Source organism: Acanthaster planci, linkage group LG02 (genome assembly GCF_054643075.1).
Source record: "Acanthaster planci isolate LZ-2023a linkage group LG02, COTS_SCS, whole genome shotgun sequence".
NCBI lineage: Eukaryota > Metazoa > Echinodermata > Asteroidea > Valvatida > Acanthasteridae > Acanthaster > Acanthaster planci.
In genome coordinates this window covers 19,367,303-19,383,889 of record NC_141778.1, presented here as the reverse complement: position 1 = coordinate 19,383,889, position 16,587 = coordinate 19,367,303, and the positions used below count along the sequence as shown (strand labels likewise).

Here is a 16,587-nt window from a genome sequence, read left to right as displayed (position 1 = left end):
AAGGATAAAGAAGCATGAATCATCATCTGTCACGGTTTGCAAAAAAAAAACCCAAGAGCCGCCGTTGCAACCTCAGCTCATCAAGTTCAACAAGGTATGACGTAACAGCAGGTGAAATTGTACACTGCATTATGACTCAGCTATGATTGGAGACTATTATCTAGTCAAGACATAATGACGCTCACAAATCAAAAAGGTATGACACTGATACAGCCATTATTGTGCATGACTGACCCGCAGGAATATGCACAGGGATATTACAACATTACCGGGTTACCCTGTATTTTGTTTCAAGTCATGTCAGCCTTGCAGGCACAGCTGGACTTAAAGTGCACAAGCCTTGACAAAGTTTTCTGATTGAAATGAGCCTTCCACTATTCTTTATCAGGGCTGAAGCCAGTTCGACAGAATCGATACGGTGTCGTTTTCACAAAGAAGTGTACATTTTCATGTTAAATAAACAGCTGATTATAATGCATGGAAAGAATAGATACTTCAATGTGCACTCCAAGTGCCATTTTTAAGTTTTAGAGTGCGTAGAAGTAGACATAAAGCCGGGGAGGGGGGAATCATCCCCTTTTCCTTCTGCCTAGAAGCTTTTTATACTACTGTTGTGAAAAACATATCACAGAGGGTGACATTTGGATGCTGGTATTGGTGAACCTTGCTCATACATATGCATAAAGATTAAACATGTACATCAGATTATTCATAAATGTAAGGATTAATTCATATGCATGAGCAAGCACAGCCAATGCCCTTAAATCCAGCTGACTATATACATTATGATTTAAATGCTCTTCAATAAGTGTTGCCCAGGCATTGAACTCACTTGATAATGTCACAGGTATCTGAATACATGGTAGTGGCTTTCTCGATGGGGACTAGTGGGTCATTTTCCATGGAGTTACCACACAGTATGAAGGACAACACCGCATCAAAGTACATCAAAGCCTTCTTGTTCTTGTCACTCTGAAGGTATCACGAAATTAGAGAAAAAAAAAAAAATCAAGTCCGCAGGTGTTTGCCAGGTGTTTATCATTACTCAATATGAATCTGCTCCTTGCGAAGTGTTTCTGTATTATCTTTATTATGTAAGCACATCATCTCAGTTTATGAGATTACAATTCTATGGCAGAAATGTAACAAAGAGAGCCATCAGTAACAATAAAACTGAGCTCGACACTTCTACGTGATTTATTTTAAGTGTCATGAATTCAATGCCTTCCAATATACATTTGTAATTTAAATGGGCAATTATCCCATGGCAAAATACCATCAAACACTCACAAAACACGAATATTTACTGTAAAAGGGAGACTCAAAAGGTCTATTTAGGGGGAGGGTAGGGGGAGTTTTATAAAATGGGAATGCACTGGTGCTTCCAGTTTTTGATTTGTGTCAGGTTTTTTGTCCAGGAAGATAATGATCAAGTATCTCAAAGCTCAACAAAAATGACATTTTGGACAACATGTTTTATCTGTTTCCACGAACTCTCTGCAAAAGTAGGACGTCTGGAGTGGAGACCTTTGTGAATGATTCAGCGCAGGCTGCACGAGGAGCATTAATCACACTCGCAGCTGTTGGGACTGAGAGTGCCCTACACAAGGGGATGTTACACCTTAACCACCCCCTCTCCCCTTTACCTATAGAATGTGACGTGCATGCCCAAAAGGTCAGGGGGGTAGATTTGACTGCATGGGTCACAATCCTTCCAAATCCTAGATTTCCCATTGGGATGCCCTGCTTAATGTGTGATAGGACGGGAGTATCCAGGCAAGAGGAAACAGTTGCTCTATTCCTGTATTCCGCCGAGGTCCCTGATATTCATTTGGCAGCGGTGAGACGAAAGAAGGGTTTAAGGGGATCCTAGATTGAGGTGTTTATAGACAGAATTGCTGCGTGCTAAGGGTGGCGGGTAAACGGAGCCCTTAATGACGACAGACGGATGATGCCGAGAGTCATGACGTGCTAAAAACAGGATTGCTGTCAGAACCGTTTATTGAGCTTGTGGTGCTCTGACTGTACTAAGATGGCTTGGTTGGGGAAATAAAACAGCTCAGTTTTACTGCACTATAACTTGTTTTGAGAAAAAAAAGCACATGACTACCTGAGCAAGAAATCAACATGACCTTCACGTCTTGACATGCACTGCTCTCTTCAGTTTGGTAAAAAGACAATAACGAACTGTGTAGGGTAGAATCCTAACAGCCTGATATTATCTAACATTTCGTTGACCTTTTAAGCTCTATGATTGCCTCATAAAAGAATGAATGATGAATCAGAAATTGAACCAGGCATTCACCAGACGTATCCACTCAAGAAAATAGGATATGAAAAGGAAACATTCACGCATTCTGCAGCAAAGCTGTGGACACAAAGGCGCAGGTCACAAATGCTGAAATACAAAAACCCTCATAAACAAAAAACACAGAAATGACGTAAGTACAAAATCCAAACTCTAAAACTGACACACAGCGCTTACAAGTTCAGTGTCAACGTTTGACGGTTATGATTAGTAAAACACAAAAGATATTCAGGTTTACAATCCAACTTAAAAAGAGTCTATTCTGGCTAGTCTCATCTTGATGGGACAGGGGTAATATAAACAGAAACAGGTGGTGAAGGGATTTTGAGGGTGTGGCCAACTGCAAGGCTGCAGGATGTTATCAGCATGACTGCAAGGCCTTTATCAGAGATTTACAACAGGATGGAGGGTGTGGCAAGTTGACTTGTTGCCAGATAGCTGAAGCTAAGCAGGCAGCAATAGTCAAACTCCAGCAGTCTCGTGGCTATCTCATGTCCCCGGAAATGTGGGTTTTTCTCCTTCCCAAATTGTTCCCATTAAAAGAAAAAAAAGTGGTGTGAATTCGGTTTCCTACGGCAGAAATTAAGTTACTCAACCAATTAAACTTCTCAAAATTTGAAACTTTGTTGTATGTTCAGGGTGTGTCTAGGCCAACATTTTGCTTTCTTTGTGGGGACAAAAAATGGGCAAGTGACTCGTATCTTAATGGAAATAATTTTGGCAAATCTCTAGTCTGTTTCAACAAATCCTCTGCAAAAGTAGGACATATTGAGTAATTTTCACTGAACTTGTAAGGTCCAAGTAAAGGGTGCATGGGGGAGGCAATTTAGAAGTTCAGGGATGGCTTAGGATAGAGGAGGTGCAGGGACTGCCACCACACTTGAAGTCATCACAACTGTTACTGTTAACTGAATGTTTTCAGACTGTCCCTAGCTTTCAGGTTAAAGGTCACTCATACCTGTGCATCAGCCTGTCTTTTAAGCTTCTTTCCCTCCGCAAGGTAAGCATCTGCAGTAAACTGCCTGCTGTAATGAAACAGAAAGAAAAATAAAAGACCCTTCCTATTATTAGATCAGTTGAAATGCGCCTTCTGCACACAACCAAACAAAACTAGAGTGTACATGCACATGAAGCAGAGGGCCAAAAAATAAAGCAACATTTGGCCAGAATGACGGCACTCACGAAATGAGAACTCTTTTCCATCTTTTTTGATTACGTTCGTCCGTTACCATGAAAGGCTTCTTGAAGCCAACGTAATTTAAAACTACCCCTATACACCGACTTATGAGATGTTTCACTTGTTCTGTACAGAACACAGGCATTGGAGAGATGGCAGTGGAAAGACAAAGGGCAGAATAATCTGCAGTCCTAATTTCACAGGGGGGACGGGGAATTACAACACCTCATAAATGGCCGCTCCTGTACTACTCTTGGTTTCACAGATTTGATAAACACAATATTTCCAAGTTCGGCCTCCATGATGACGCATTTTAACTTGCTTTCATTGGATAAGATTTGCAAAGGCTGTAATGGCAACTTGCCAATCCTTTTGTGAAGCTGGGTGACATTACATTTTCAGGATAGCCTTGCCTCAAGGCAAGTCGTGACAAAAACAAAAACACCCAGGAATCAAGTCCTCCCAACAGGAGCCAGATTACAGAGTCGGCTTGGTAATATTTGGCATTGGCAAGTAGATCACTAGACACGCTGGGCAAATGTTTCACAGTTTGATGTCTCACTTTTTCTCCTCAGCACTCAGTCCAGCACCGCAGGTAAGTATACAACTTCAGGCTATAAAGCCATCAAGGTTCGTATTGTCTTTGTTTTCTCTTCCCTTCTCTTCTCCAGAAATGATTAGTACCATTTTACAGGTGGGAATACCATAATCAGATCAATGTCAAGCCCCGGAGATCCTTAGGGATCTGCCAAGGGGCAAATGAGTTTCCTTTCTCCCCTAGATTAATGGCGCCGTAACGAGCTAATGAACCTCTGATCCAGTATCTCACCATATCGTTAATTATTTCTCTCACTTCATTACAGACGGACTGGACTCCAAGGAATGTGAATGTATTTTATTAAGACGTACTGCTCCGTTTTTCCGATTAAAAAAAATGTGCCACGCAATAATTAATAAGATAGAAGGGTGCTTGAGCCCTTAGGGTCTCTACGAACATTATTAATCATGATTTTTAATCAGAGTACCCTGGTTCTAATACCAGCTTTAAAAGAAATGCTTGGTATTGTCATTTGTATAAAAAAAACTTTTTTCACGGCTTTTCTTTTGTAAATATACGATAACTGCTTTTTATTGGCATATTGATGTTTTGGTTGCTTCCACTCTTCATCCAACTCACATTAGATTTCTTAAAATTGCCGCAAACCCTAAAAAAATTTCAAAACTGAACTTCTAGTGGGTCAAAAGTATGTATTCTGTCTGTTTTGTATTCTCCATCTTAATGGCTTGCAAGACCTGTAATCAATAAATTGTTAAAAGCATGGCACATTTTCTAATTAATGTTCGAAAACAGGCAAATAAAAAACATAAAGTGAATGTTCTTCATAAACCATTAGTGATTATGAAAGATTTTAATGACAGAAGACGGAAAAAAAGGCGTAGAAAAATACATGAGGTAGAAGACTGGGCGTAACAGTATCACACACTTAGTCTGTCTACCATTGTTCCCCCAGAAACAAGTTGCCTCTGTCCCATCCTGGAAGGATATTAGTGAATTATCACAGTTGCGATCGTCTTGCAGATATCCACCGCAGCACAAAGGGGGGGGGACAAGCAAAGGCGCAGCTTAAAAAGCCAGCAAATCATGTTGTTACACCTGCCAGCCCGGGTACACACGCACACTAGCCGGTTGTGGGTATTGAATGTCAAATCCCTGCTTGCTGGGCTGGTCTTGGCCAGATACGACACAGTATCACCTGCTGGCTTCTTGTACCGTGGCATTAAAGAGAGTGCGACACCGCTGCACACTTTTTCTAAATTTTATGCATACACGGCTACATGTAACCCCTTCCTACTCTCCACTGTTCCAGTTTTGCCTAAGTTTTGGACCGTAAACATGGTGGGGATGGGTAGAAGAACTGAAATGGGAGGGAGGGAGCCTAGCGGGATTCAGGATCCACTCGAGGAGCCCCCCCCCATTTTTAAGTTAGGTCTAGTATACATATCTGGCCATCTAAGACATTCATTTCAAAGGCAAATGGAGGCATTGAGAAAGATAATGTTGTGCACAACGATATATTCCAGAATTTTGTAAATTTAGGGTCCAACTTCTAAACTTGGCAGGCAATTTTTACAGTGAAAGAGAAGAAAAATTTGATGGGGCACCAGGGGCTACTTCTACAGATAGAATACTGCCCCGATGCAGGGGAAATGTCCACTGATTCAACCCATCAAAGGGGTGAGTAAACTGTTTGAAACTGAATTCATTCACATCCCCGTTCTTAATTTACATCCTATTATCAGCTCATTAATTGCCTTCATGTCCAATGGAGTTTCAATAAGAAAAAAAATTACAGCCGGTAAGTTAAACGTTCACAACAGTGAAGAATGATGTATGAATTACTCAGCTAAGAATATTCTAGTCATGCAGCACATGTATTCATCAATCGATGCACTTCAAATTAAATAAATGGAGACAGGGCTCTGCCGCTCCTTTAAGCTCACTCCTGTACTAACATAAACCTTGTTTCCCTGGTGCTGATCACAGACATTGCTGCCTTCCTGCAGGGAAGATTAAAGGCATTTGGGTCTCGCTCTGTCGTTTTTTCTTTTTTGGGGGGGGGAGAAGGTGACGTTTGGCATAGTCAGCGACTCAGTCTGGCTGCCAACATGAACGACAGGTTAAACGGTTAGGTTTGTTTAAGTCCTGCTCTGGGTCCACTGACTTCTACGGAGGAAGCTTATCAATGCGGAAGGAGGAAGGGGGGGAACTTACAGGCTCAGCCTGATTAAGGCGATGGTTGGAGTTCTGCCTTGCTCAAAGGAACGGCAGGCTTATAAGTCTACCTTCAACATACACCTGAGGGCAAGTCCCCACCGTATGGTACATTGGTGAAAGTTACACAAGGTATAACTCTACACTATGGGACAATCTGTTTTTCTTATTCTCTTTTTTTTTCTCTTCTTGAAGGCATGAAAAATATGAGTGATTGTCTGTGGCAGCCGCTTCAATATGGAGACTGGCCACAGTAGCCAAGGGGAGTAGTCCCCATAATTGCTGCAATCTGCCCTTCCGATACTGATAATGAAACAAAGTACAGGAAGTCACACCAGGACTGGCGCGCTAAGATTCCTGTCCTCATGAAATCCACTGAGGTTTGAGTAGCAACTCAAGTTGCAAGATTACAATTGGAAACTCATTCTTGCCCGATCTCTTTCAAATCACCATCCCTTACAAATATAACACTATCTGCACTGTAGAAAAGAATGTTTTGAATCTCGAGGTAAGATTTGAAAGAGTGCTTTGCACCTGCATCCTAACGTTTGGTTCTGACATTGATGGGGTTTACTGCTGATCATGCCCTGTATCACACCATGTTGTTTTCTTGTGCCTGACCAGTTTTGTTGACCATGTTGTGTGTGAAATACTAGGAATGACAGTTTTTAACTACGGTTAAGCAAACACTGCATGTTGCCTTTAAACGTAATGTCAAAAATGATGCAAATTGGCCATACCTTTCTTCAAACTCCATGCCTATCCGTTGCCTATCCATCATATTTTTTCTTGCAACAAGGGGATTAGAGTTTTTGACATAGTCTGCACCAACGGCGACATCTCCCCACTCCTCGCCGACTGACCGGTGTCCATTCCTTGTGCAGGTTACGTCATTTGACACACTGGTGGAGTCCTGCGATCTATCAACTCGTTCTTCGGCCTGAGGTGGGGGCGAGCCCCAGGCATGTCCTCTCACTACGGCTCCACCAGGCACTGCAGAGTTGGACGGTGCATGCAGAAAGTTTGTGCCGCCGCCGCCGCTGCTGGCACTGCTGCCACTACTGCAGCTGCTGCAACTACTGGAGTCCATGAAATCATTGGTGGCCTTTTTGCGTCGCTTGGTGGGCTGCTGTTGCTGCTGCGACGACTCGCGGTCGCTCCTGCGACTGCTACTACAGCTGCTTTGTGAGGATAGTAGGCTAGAGACGCTGTTGGTGCTGCCTCGCCGTTCAGGGGGCCGCCTCCTGTCCAAGACAGTGTCGCTGTCGGGGAGAGATGACAACCTAGTCAGAGGACAGACGGCAAATGGAGATATCAAAATCTAGCTGGACACATACTAACCCTGTCAAGCAGAATTGAAAACCCCTACTTTGGTGGTTCAACTTCACAAAATATTGAAAGGGTCTGTGACTATTAAAAAGTAAATAACAAATTACAATACTATTAAATACCGATGGAAAATAGCCTTCTCTCCCTACAGCAACTCTGCGAATGTGCATCTTAAGGCAATGGAGGAATGTGCATCAAAAGCTGTCACCAACCTCGGAGGAACTTCCTGCACACTTTGGTTGCCCATACAAAATGACAGTCAATGTTTATAGTTAACAATAAAGAGTTCTTAAGGAGGTCTTATGGCTTATCATGTTCCCATAATGATATCTCCTGAAATACATGCCCAATTGGGTTGTAACCTTGTAGATATCTAGAGAGGCGTTGCAGATGAAAATTGACCTGATGTCAAGATAATGTCATCACATGACTAGTCACGTGACATTAAAGGGGCACTTACATATTTATATAGTAGGTTAATTTCTCAATTTGACTAAAGCATGCAAAAAAGTTGTCTGTTCTGTCGTGACACGGACAGATAACCTCTGGTTTTATCTGTGACTCTTTGAGTTAAAATTGACCCCTCCTGCCATCAACAAAAGATGTAAAGGAGTAAGTAGCACAAACCTGTCGTGGCAAAAACCAAGATGAGAAGAATTCATGTGACTTGCTATATGGCCCAGCATTTATCTTCCCTGCTTTTCTATGGCCATGGGCCACTCTGATTTCTACGACCCCCAAGATCCTTAAACCACCCTTCAAACTTTATATAGGCACAATGCGGTATTTGCAATGATAAATCCGCTGCCTGATGTTGAGTTCAGACCACGTGAGTGGTTGTTGGTTGCTGATTCCTTTTTCCAATTCCCTCTTTTACGAATAGTGCCTGGAAGAAACAGTAAACACCATGGAAATCTGGATTTCTAATTGACTGCAAGTTTAGACAGCCCTGTTCCCGCATACCGGCGGAAGCTGTGCTCCTTTAAGATGGAAGACTTACTCGTGTTCCAGCTCCTCGTTGTGGAGGATTCTTGAAGACTTGATGCCACTCTCACTCTTTGGTTTCTTGCACCCAGACAAAGGCTCCTTGACAGGATTCTGTCCGGTGAAACGAACGTCAATTAAAACAGTTTAAAAAAAACCAGATATGCGTGTATCATTAGAAAGGAATGGGCAATTATATACAATTTGTCATTCCATTTAAAAAAAAAACGTTAAAAAGCTTTTTAACAAAAAAGTACGAATGTGGATAAAAATCTGGCAGCACCATTATGTTTTACTTTCACTTTTATTTTTGGAAAAAACAACTTCCTTTTCATTTGTGAATTAGAAATGATGATGGGGACAGTAATGGGATGATGCCATGTCACTTTCACGCGTAACTACCCGTCACTAGTTTTTTAAAAACATGTTCAAGCACTTCAATAACTGCGTGACCAAGTGATTCTTCTTCAGAGGCTCACATTTCAGTTTGCACACAGATCACTCATACAAGTATAACTAGTGTAGCTTGCTTTTTATAGGCTAAGCCGCTTTCCATATATCAACAGATGATGCTACAACAATCTGCCTTTGGTGAGCTTCATTTTTCACTTGCACAGGGGAAAGAGACTGACACGTGACCGTCTAATGTTGCACAAGGGTGCCTCCGGTGCAGGAGAAATATTTGGATGCCACTTGGAGTGGTACCAGGTGGTAACGTATTGTGTTGCATGTACTGATTGATGTTCAATGCTTATGCACTGATTAATGACTGGCTCACTGACAACAGAAAACACTGGAACACACAGGGCACTTGAAGCCTCTGTAAGTTGGGGGGCTCTTGACTGATGACAAGTGTGGTACCACCAACATTTCTAAGCTGCATTTCCAGACTGGAGAGGACCAATTTGGAAAAAGAGTGATCTGCCGAGTGTCTGTCTTGGGATGTCACTTTCCATGCATCATTTTTCATAGTTAATAACGAATTCTTCAATGTGCCTATACGGTATCACACACATAAGCAATTAACTGCTTCATATGCTTATTCATCGTTGTTAGCACTGACAAAAATTACAACTTAATGCATGTAATTCAAAAACAAGGTCAAAAGTGCCAAGTCCTTGTGAAACAGCAAAACCCAGCTGGTGTTGTCAACTCTTTCCCATAATGTGAAAAATAATGTGAACAAATGACCTCATCAGTGTAATTTTAATGGTAGTGCCCCAGTTATAAACTCCCTCTTTCAGTTGCCAGATAAAAGCAAAGTTGGACCTTTTTAGGGATCCTTTTGTTTTCAACTAAAGAATCACCAATGTTTACATCAGAAAGTAAGGGATAAGTAGACATTATGACCAAGACAGGCCTCTCAAAATTTGGTGTGAGATGTTGCTGCGCTAATTGGACCAATGGACAAATCCATGAGCATACAGGCCCTAAATATCAAGTCTTTGGGTCTCCACATAGTCCGATGTGAAACATTACCAATGTCGAGCAAGACAGTTTAGAGGAGTCAGCTGACGGCACGCGACCTGCTGAATTAAGGATAATCATGATTACATACATGCCTATCCTCTTGATGTTGACAATGAGAGCGACTTGGTGGACACTTTAAACCCAACTGACAATGCGACAACTATTATGAAAACACTGTCGCACTTTGTGCCATGCGCACTCAAAATAGTGTGTGCCAATGGTGTATTGGCCCAAAGGGTTGCCACTACCCAGACATAAAACTCCCTCTATCGTGCACATACAGAACCAATACACATGCTAAAGACTTTACAAACCTCCTCTTCCAGGTCTTCCTGTTTCCTCTTACAGGCTTTGACCAATGGAGGCGGTCTCTCCTCCTCGAAATCTAGCAGCTCATTCCTGTAAGAAAGCTCCGAGGCACCGCAACTGTGCCCTGGTGAGGGCCTTTCTGTTCTACAGGGTTGCCTGGGCCGCCCGGGTACCCGATTGATGAGCGACAGGCTGAGTTTGACAATAAGCGAGGGGATACCATCCTTGTAGGTTATCTCCTGTGGGTGCGGAGCCGAGGTTGGCCTGTCCGAGTCCTCGTTCTTGATCGGCGACAAGAGAGGCTCATGGGTGATACCGAAACCGGGCTGGTTGATCATGGACAATAGCACGTCGTCCAGGATGGGCTTGGCGGGAGACGCTCCTCCCTCAGTCTTGACCAGGCTAGGTTTCTCCTTAGTTCTGCTGCCCTTGCCTGACGCTTTGCTTTTTATTTCAGCGCGCGTACTGGTTTTGTGGGCAGGACTGGGCACCATGTGAGGCTTACTTGTTCCGTTCACCTTTTTCAGTAATGGCGGCCTTTCCAATTCATCATCTGAATCACTGCTGTCCGTATCACTCACAAACTCCTTGGATGTGGGCTTTTTGGCCGATTTCTTTTCTGGAGTTCTCATTCGTGGTGGGGTCTTCTTGTCCCCCTTCAGAGTCGTCTTACAACTCTTTGCCTTGATTTCAACCTTGGGCTCAGCACCACTTTTACTCGACTGCTTGTTCAGCTTAGCACCCTTCTTGGATTCCTTGGGCGGCAGGTCACTCCGAGCATGCGATGCCGTTTTGGACCTCCCAACCGTAGGGGACTTTTCTGGCGCCTTCTTGGGCCCACGCTTGTTTGTGCCCTGCTTAGTGGCACTCCCGCTGGTTCTGACTGGGGACTTGGACAGTGGTGTCCTCCGCTCCGTCAGCAACTTGTTGAAGTCGTTGATGCTGTTGTTGTCATTGTACGTGTACTTGCTGAAGCTGCCTTTATCATAGCCCTCGGGTGGGGTCAGCGTAGTGGTCAGGTCATTGATGCCCAGGACGAAGCCCCCACTACCTTCTCCTCTCTTCCCTCCCGCTGCTGCCACCACGGCCGGGCGGTGTTGGTTGGTGTTGGGGAAGGACTGGGTTTCCTTGATGGTGAGGGTCGGTGGAGTTGGGGCTGTGCTGGGGACAGCTGGTGGATTGCTGAGGGGTGGCTGTTTGGGGACATTGAGGGCTCCTGGTGATTTCTTCCCCTCAGTCATCTTCTTGTTGATGAGATCGTGGAGGTTGTACGTTTTGTGGGTGGGCTTGTCCTAGATAAAACAGTTTCAGAGGCAAAAGTGACAATGTAAACTTGAAACCAAAAATGAAAACAAGTGAAAGTAGATTCAAGACAAGTTCATTTTCATGCAGATAAACAAATTGAAACTAATAAAATCAAATCACAAAATTTGAATATGTATTAGCTGAAATCCTCAGTTTAAAAATGTCAGATCTGTTGGTGTCAAATCGTAAATATAATGAACAGACTGTCTGACCCATTTGAATTTTCTTTACCCCTGACCTCCATCAGGTTGATGGCAACAATGTCAACACAAAATATGGAGGGCAAGCAGTTCTGGAAAACCTGCCAGGGGGCATCCTCTTGGGGGAGTGGCTAAATAGGCTCAGATGTGAACTTTAAATGTCCTGATACATAACAGCTGACAATGATGGATCAGCCTCCCATGTCAGTGTCCCAGTTGGCTGTTACCTGATCAAAACCTACAATGGGTTCCCCCTTCTTATCCTTTGGTGACCCATGCATGTAGCTTCGGAGGGGCGCTAGGATTCAAGTAACATTCACAGTCTACATAATCTTAAGAATGCTAGGAGAGCACTCTCCACTTTGAAAGTAACCTTTACTTTTTTGCTGTCCTTATTGGTATGAACTTATTGGTGAACATGCACTGAGGACACGAATGTGAGATTGCACATTTTACTGACATTAACTCCCACTTTAATAGTATGACTAAATAGTAAACCATCAATACTGTCGGAGTGACAGAGTGAGTGAGAGAGTTTTGACATGTCAAACAGCTTATGCAACCCTGATGTAAAGAAGATTAAAAACTGATGACAGCTGTACTTTGGGATTTAAATTTCACCCTCTACTTTATGATGAGGATGACTGGTTTCCTCCCCACGTCTCCTCCCTTCACTGAGGTGTACTAGGAGTGCTCTCAATGCATGTAAACTTTTTCCCAGGGGTGTTATCCAAATCTCAGCTTCACCTCCAGCTTTGCCTGATGTTTGCTCCCTCTGAATTTGGAGTTTTAAGCTGAGGAAATAGTCTGTTTTGGTGAGAGGAATATCAAACTACATGTGACCCACTCTATGAGCATGAGTCACAAGGCCTTTTTGTTTCAGTCATTTTGATTCAGTTTTTGTCAAAAAGGGCTTTTCATGTTAATATCTCACTCACTTGACAGTCCAAATTTTGTGGGGAAAAAGTATTGATGATTCCTATTGAAATTTGTAGTGCAGGATTTTCGAAAGGTCCATACTTCAAGAGTTGCACTGGTGACTAAAGATGGAAATGTAATCATATAGTTTGAACTTAATAGACCTACAAGTGGTTTTGATGTCAGTGTTAAGCCAAGACAGGGATGGAAGTCTAGATTTCAAATACCCCACCCCTGTTAAGGTGCCAAAACGAGACAAACAGATTTGGGGTGGGTGAGCAGGTGGGTTGGAGGGTGGGGCGGCTTACGGCAACCAGAGCCTTGACTGACCTGAGGTGGAGATGACTCATGGTCACTGGAGCTGGCATCGCTCTCACTGTCCGTGTCATTGCCAGAGCTGCTGTCATCATCTGATTCACCCGAGGAGCTGCCGCTGGAGCTATCTGACAGCCGGCTGGTATCCATCTTGCCTGAATGCCTGCAGAGGGATACAGGATACTGGGGATCAGAGTTGGGATATTGATAACACACACTCACTCAATATTCATGAGTAGTTCTATTATATCAAAACTAAAGCATCAGTCCCAACTATATTTGGAACTGTGCCAACTATAATGCTGCAGATGAGATGGCCCAACTGTAGTCCACAAGTTTCTGTTTTGTTTCCTTTGTTTTGGCGGGTGGCTTACTCCTGAAAAAAATCATAAAAAACAACAAACCACCGTGGCATTAATTAATTCCATGACATAAATAAAACTAGATTCTACAAGCACATGTTGCTGATCTGAATGGAATGATGCTGGCATATGCTTTTTCTCTCAACGTAGTTATTTCACTTGTGTAATTGTATAATGTATACATATTCATTCTACCACAGATTAAACAGGTTCTCTTATTATGCTATGAACACACCATGAATTTGAGAGGTAAATTTTTTCCTTGTTACACTGCCTTCTTTTCCCCAACCTGCCGCCTGCCTGTAATTGGGAAGTCAAGGCTAGGAGACTCTGGGTAATATTTGTTCTGTATGTCCCCACTGATGGAGTGCAGATGGTTGACCTTCGACCTGTGGGGCCTACTGTGAGACAGAAACAGTTCATTCATCCCTTCAAAGCCAGTGCACAATCTAGTTCCCACCAAATTCAGCATTTTTTAAATATGATACCTTGTGAAATGACTCAAGCATAAAACAGGTACGAATCAGAACATATCAATAATTTATGGTGGATTTACAAGAGCTCTTGGATACCAATAATAACTGTGTTCAGCTAGGGCACAGATTCCAGTTGAGAGACCCTTTTTAATGACATGATTTTGCCTACAGTCCTGTTAACTGTACGCACTTGAATGTAGACATGCTCAGTTTAACTTTGGTAATATGCATATTTTTCATCCCTTGTCACACAATGGCACGGTATAACAGGCCCAAGCCCTCCAATTTTAAGATAATTTTCCTCACACCTAGCCGGTTCAGGTTAACAGTGTTGTCCTTTTTGTTGAAGGTCCTTTGCACTTTTATCACATCTACTCATATGTACACAAACTTTGTGCACACATATATTTAGCAGTGACACAGCTTGGACTAGCAGCAGATGGTCTGCAAACAATTTTCTGGTTCATTCCCAACAGAGTAACCATAAAAAAAGAATAAAATGTACCCATCTGAATCGAACAGCTTTTCCCGGCAGACAGAGGTCAAACTGTTTGCCATTCATTTCTCTGAGACGTCAGCAAACATTCTGTTATACCTGTTATCTTCAGATTGATTGGATACAAAACACCTTTGGGGTGTACAAAAGGCATTGAATAGTGTACCCCTGCATCTCCGTGTACACGTACATGGACAGATGTTCAGACAGGAAAGTTTGAAAACGAAATTAAAGAGACGGGGAAGGAAAAAACATTTTAAATCAATCTGAGGAAAAGAAATGGAAGAGGAAGTCGCAGGTAAATTGGGAGAGGGGAAGCAGTCAAAAATGATTTCGTCAGGTCAATGGCTCAATGTGCTTCCTGACACGTCTAAATCTCACCCCCTCTCCCAAAACAGGGGCCACAAGAGGTGCCCAAAGATTAGGGCACTGAACCCCCCTCCGCATGTGGCACGGGGTGAGGGGGTAGCAAGGGGTGAGGGGAGGGCAGCTATGCAATGACCTCTAGGGGGGTACATGTACATACTTGGAGTGACTGATGACTTCAACAGATGACATGTGTCAAAAGTTTATCATACATACACTACTGAATCAGGAGGCTAAAAAACCTAAGAACTAGGAATGTAACATTTGTGGAAATGATGCAGACCAAACAACTGTCAAATAAATATGTAATCACTGCTGCTTCTCATCACCACTACTGAAGAAAAATCTTGTCACATCTTTAAAAGACAAGGAATGTAATATGTCAACATATACTGTCTCGTTCAAAAGAAACTACAGGAGACGTATATTATTGTCATGAATATATATACTGACCATTTGATTAATTACCTGATTTGAAATCTGCAGACAGCATGGGAAAAAGATATGTTTATCCCAAATGCCGTATAACATCTGCATAATTGTAATAAACTATGCATTGTATGCAAATGTGAAGTTTCAGGGACATTCACTTTTTTCTCTTGTCCTTCATTGTGTGCCACTATAGTTGCGGCATCTAAGCGAATTAGTCAATATGTTCACAATTTAATCCCCCAGAACAAGACTGGATCCTTACTGGATATAATGGACTTCTCCTGCAAAATGTTTTAATAAAACAGGTGTGACTGCTTGTATGTTTCAATGTGGGACAGTAAATCCAAGGAGATGATCAACGTAGTCTACCTTTGGAGATGTGAACGACAAACAACAATTCAACACAAAGGAAGAACCATCAGCAACATTCAGGTGTATGCACTATCAGTTCCGTGGCCCTATCAATCAAGCAACCAGGTGAGAGCACTGTAAACACTCCAAACGCTCCCTGGGAGTCTATTCTCAGAATCACAATACAATGTCACACACCACTGCCAAATTCCTGTCAGTTTTGCAAAAGGGAAGGGAGGGGAGGAGGGAGGGAGGGACGACAAACACAATGAGGATCCCCATTGAGAGCTGGCCCTGGACCAGGTGTGGATGAAAGACAGAGAGAGAGAAAAAAAAACAATAACGGACGGGACAAGGAGACAAACAACTTTGGTGATATCGGGGTGGCTGGTTGCTATGCATATGCCCTGCCAAGGACCCCTGCTCATCTCCATATTGTCTGGTAGGATGCAGCCAGTTCCTAAGATTTGACATTTAAAGGTGCAGCGGGCTCAACCTTTTAAATCTGACCGGGACATGTCACTGTAAACTCAAGCTGGTCCCCTCTGCTCTCCTGTGGGTGTCAGTTGATTTGAAATATGCCACGTGCATCACCTCTGCCCCAGAGTGGATGCCTGGGATGATGTGGATGAAATTGCAGACAAGCCCAGTGATGCATGGATCTCCCGCATGGAGTAGGCCTTGTCACTCAGAAGTGTTATAAAACTGAAAGCCCCTTTAAAATTATTTTGGCTGAAGTGGGCAGTGGCCATTAGCACAATAAATAAATGAATGTGTACTTAGACCTAACTGTATGGTTCACAAAAATGAGCGATGTATATATAATCCTGCAGATAATAACAGTCTTTAATCTTTCTTTCACCTTTTGGAGGACTGAGGTAGCAATGAGTGGTTTTTAAATCTTGCCGATGCTTTCCCCATACGTAAAAGAAAACTCCAAATGGAAATTTACTGGGCAAATGGGAAAATTACTATTGAATTGTAAAAAGAGGGCCTTGAGCCTTGTACATGTACGT

At 42.9% G+C, this 16,587-nt stretch overlaps 1 protein-coding gene across 4 annotated transcripts in view; it reads right to left on the bottom strand.

Annotated features, from left to right (window-relative positions):
* The window catches only part of LOC110979760 (uncharacterized), a 129,079-nt gene that overhangs the window by 9,338 nt on the left and 103,154 nt on the right, over positions 1-16,587 (bottom strand). For 2 of the 4 annotated variants that reach the window (XM_022235804.2, XM_087133676.1), the window contains exons 10-15: positions 13,104-13,251; positions 10,356-11,642; positions 8,588-8,685; positions 6,999-7,541; positions 3,267-3,333; positions 833-972 (exon numbers count right to left, since the gene is read on the bottom strand). In XM_022235804.2, coding sequence (XP_022091496.2) covers positions 833-972; positions 3,267-3,333; positions 6,999-7,541; positions 8,588-8,685; positions 10,356-11,642; positions 13,104-13,251 — 2,283 coding nt within the window. The remainder of the gene's footprint in view (positions 1-832; positions 973-3,266; positions 3,334-6,998; positions 7,542-8,587; positions 8,686-10,355; positions 11,643-13,103; positions 13,252-16,587) is intronic. The other 2 variants (XM_087133678.1, XM_087133677.1) reach the window with 2 other exon arrangements.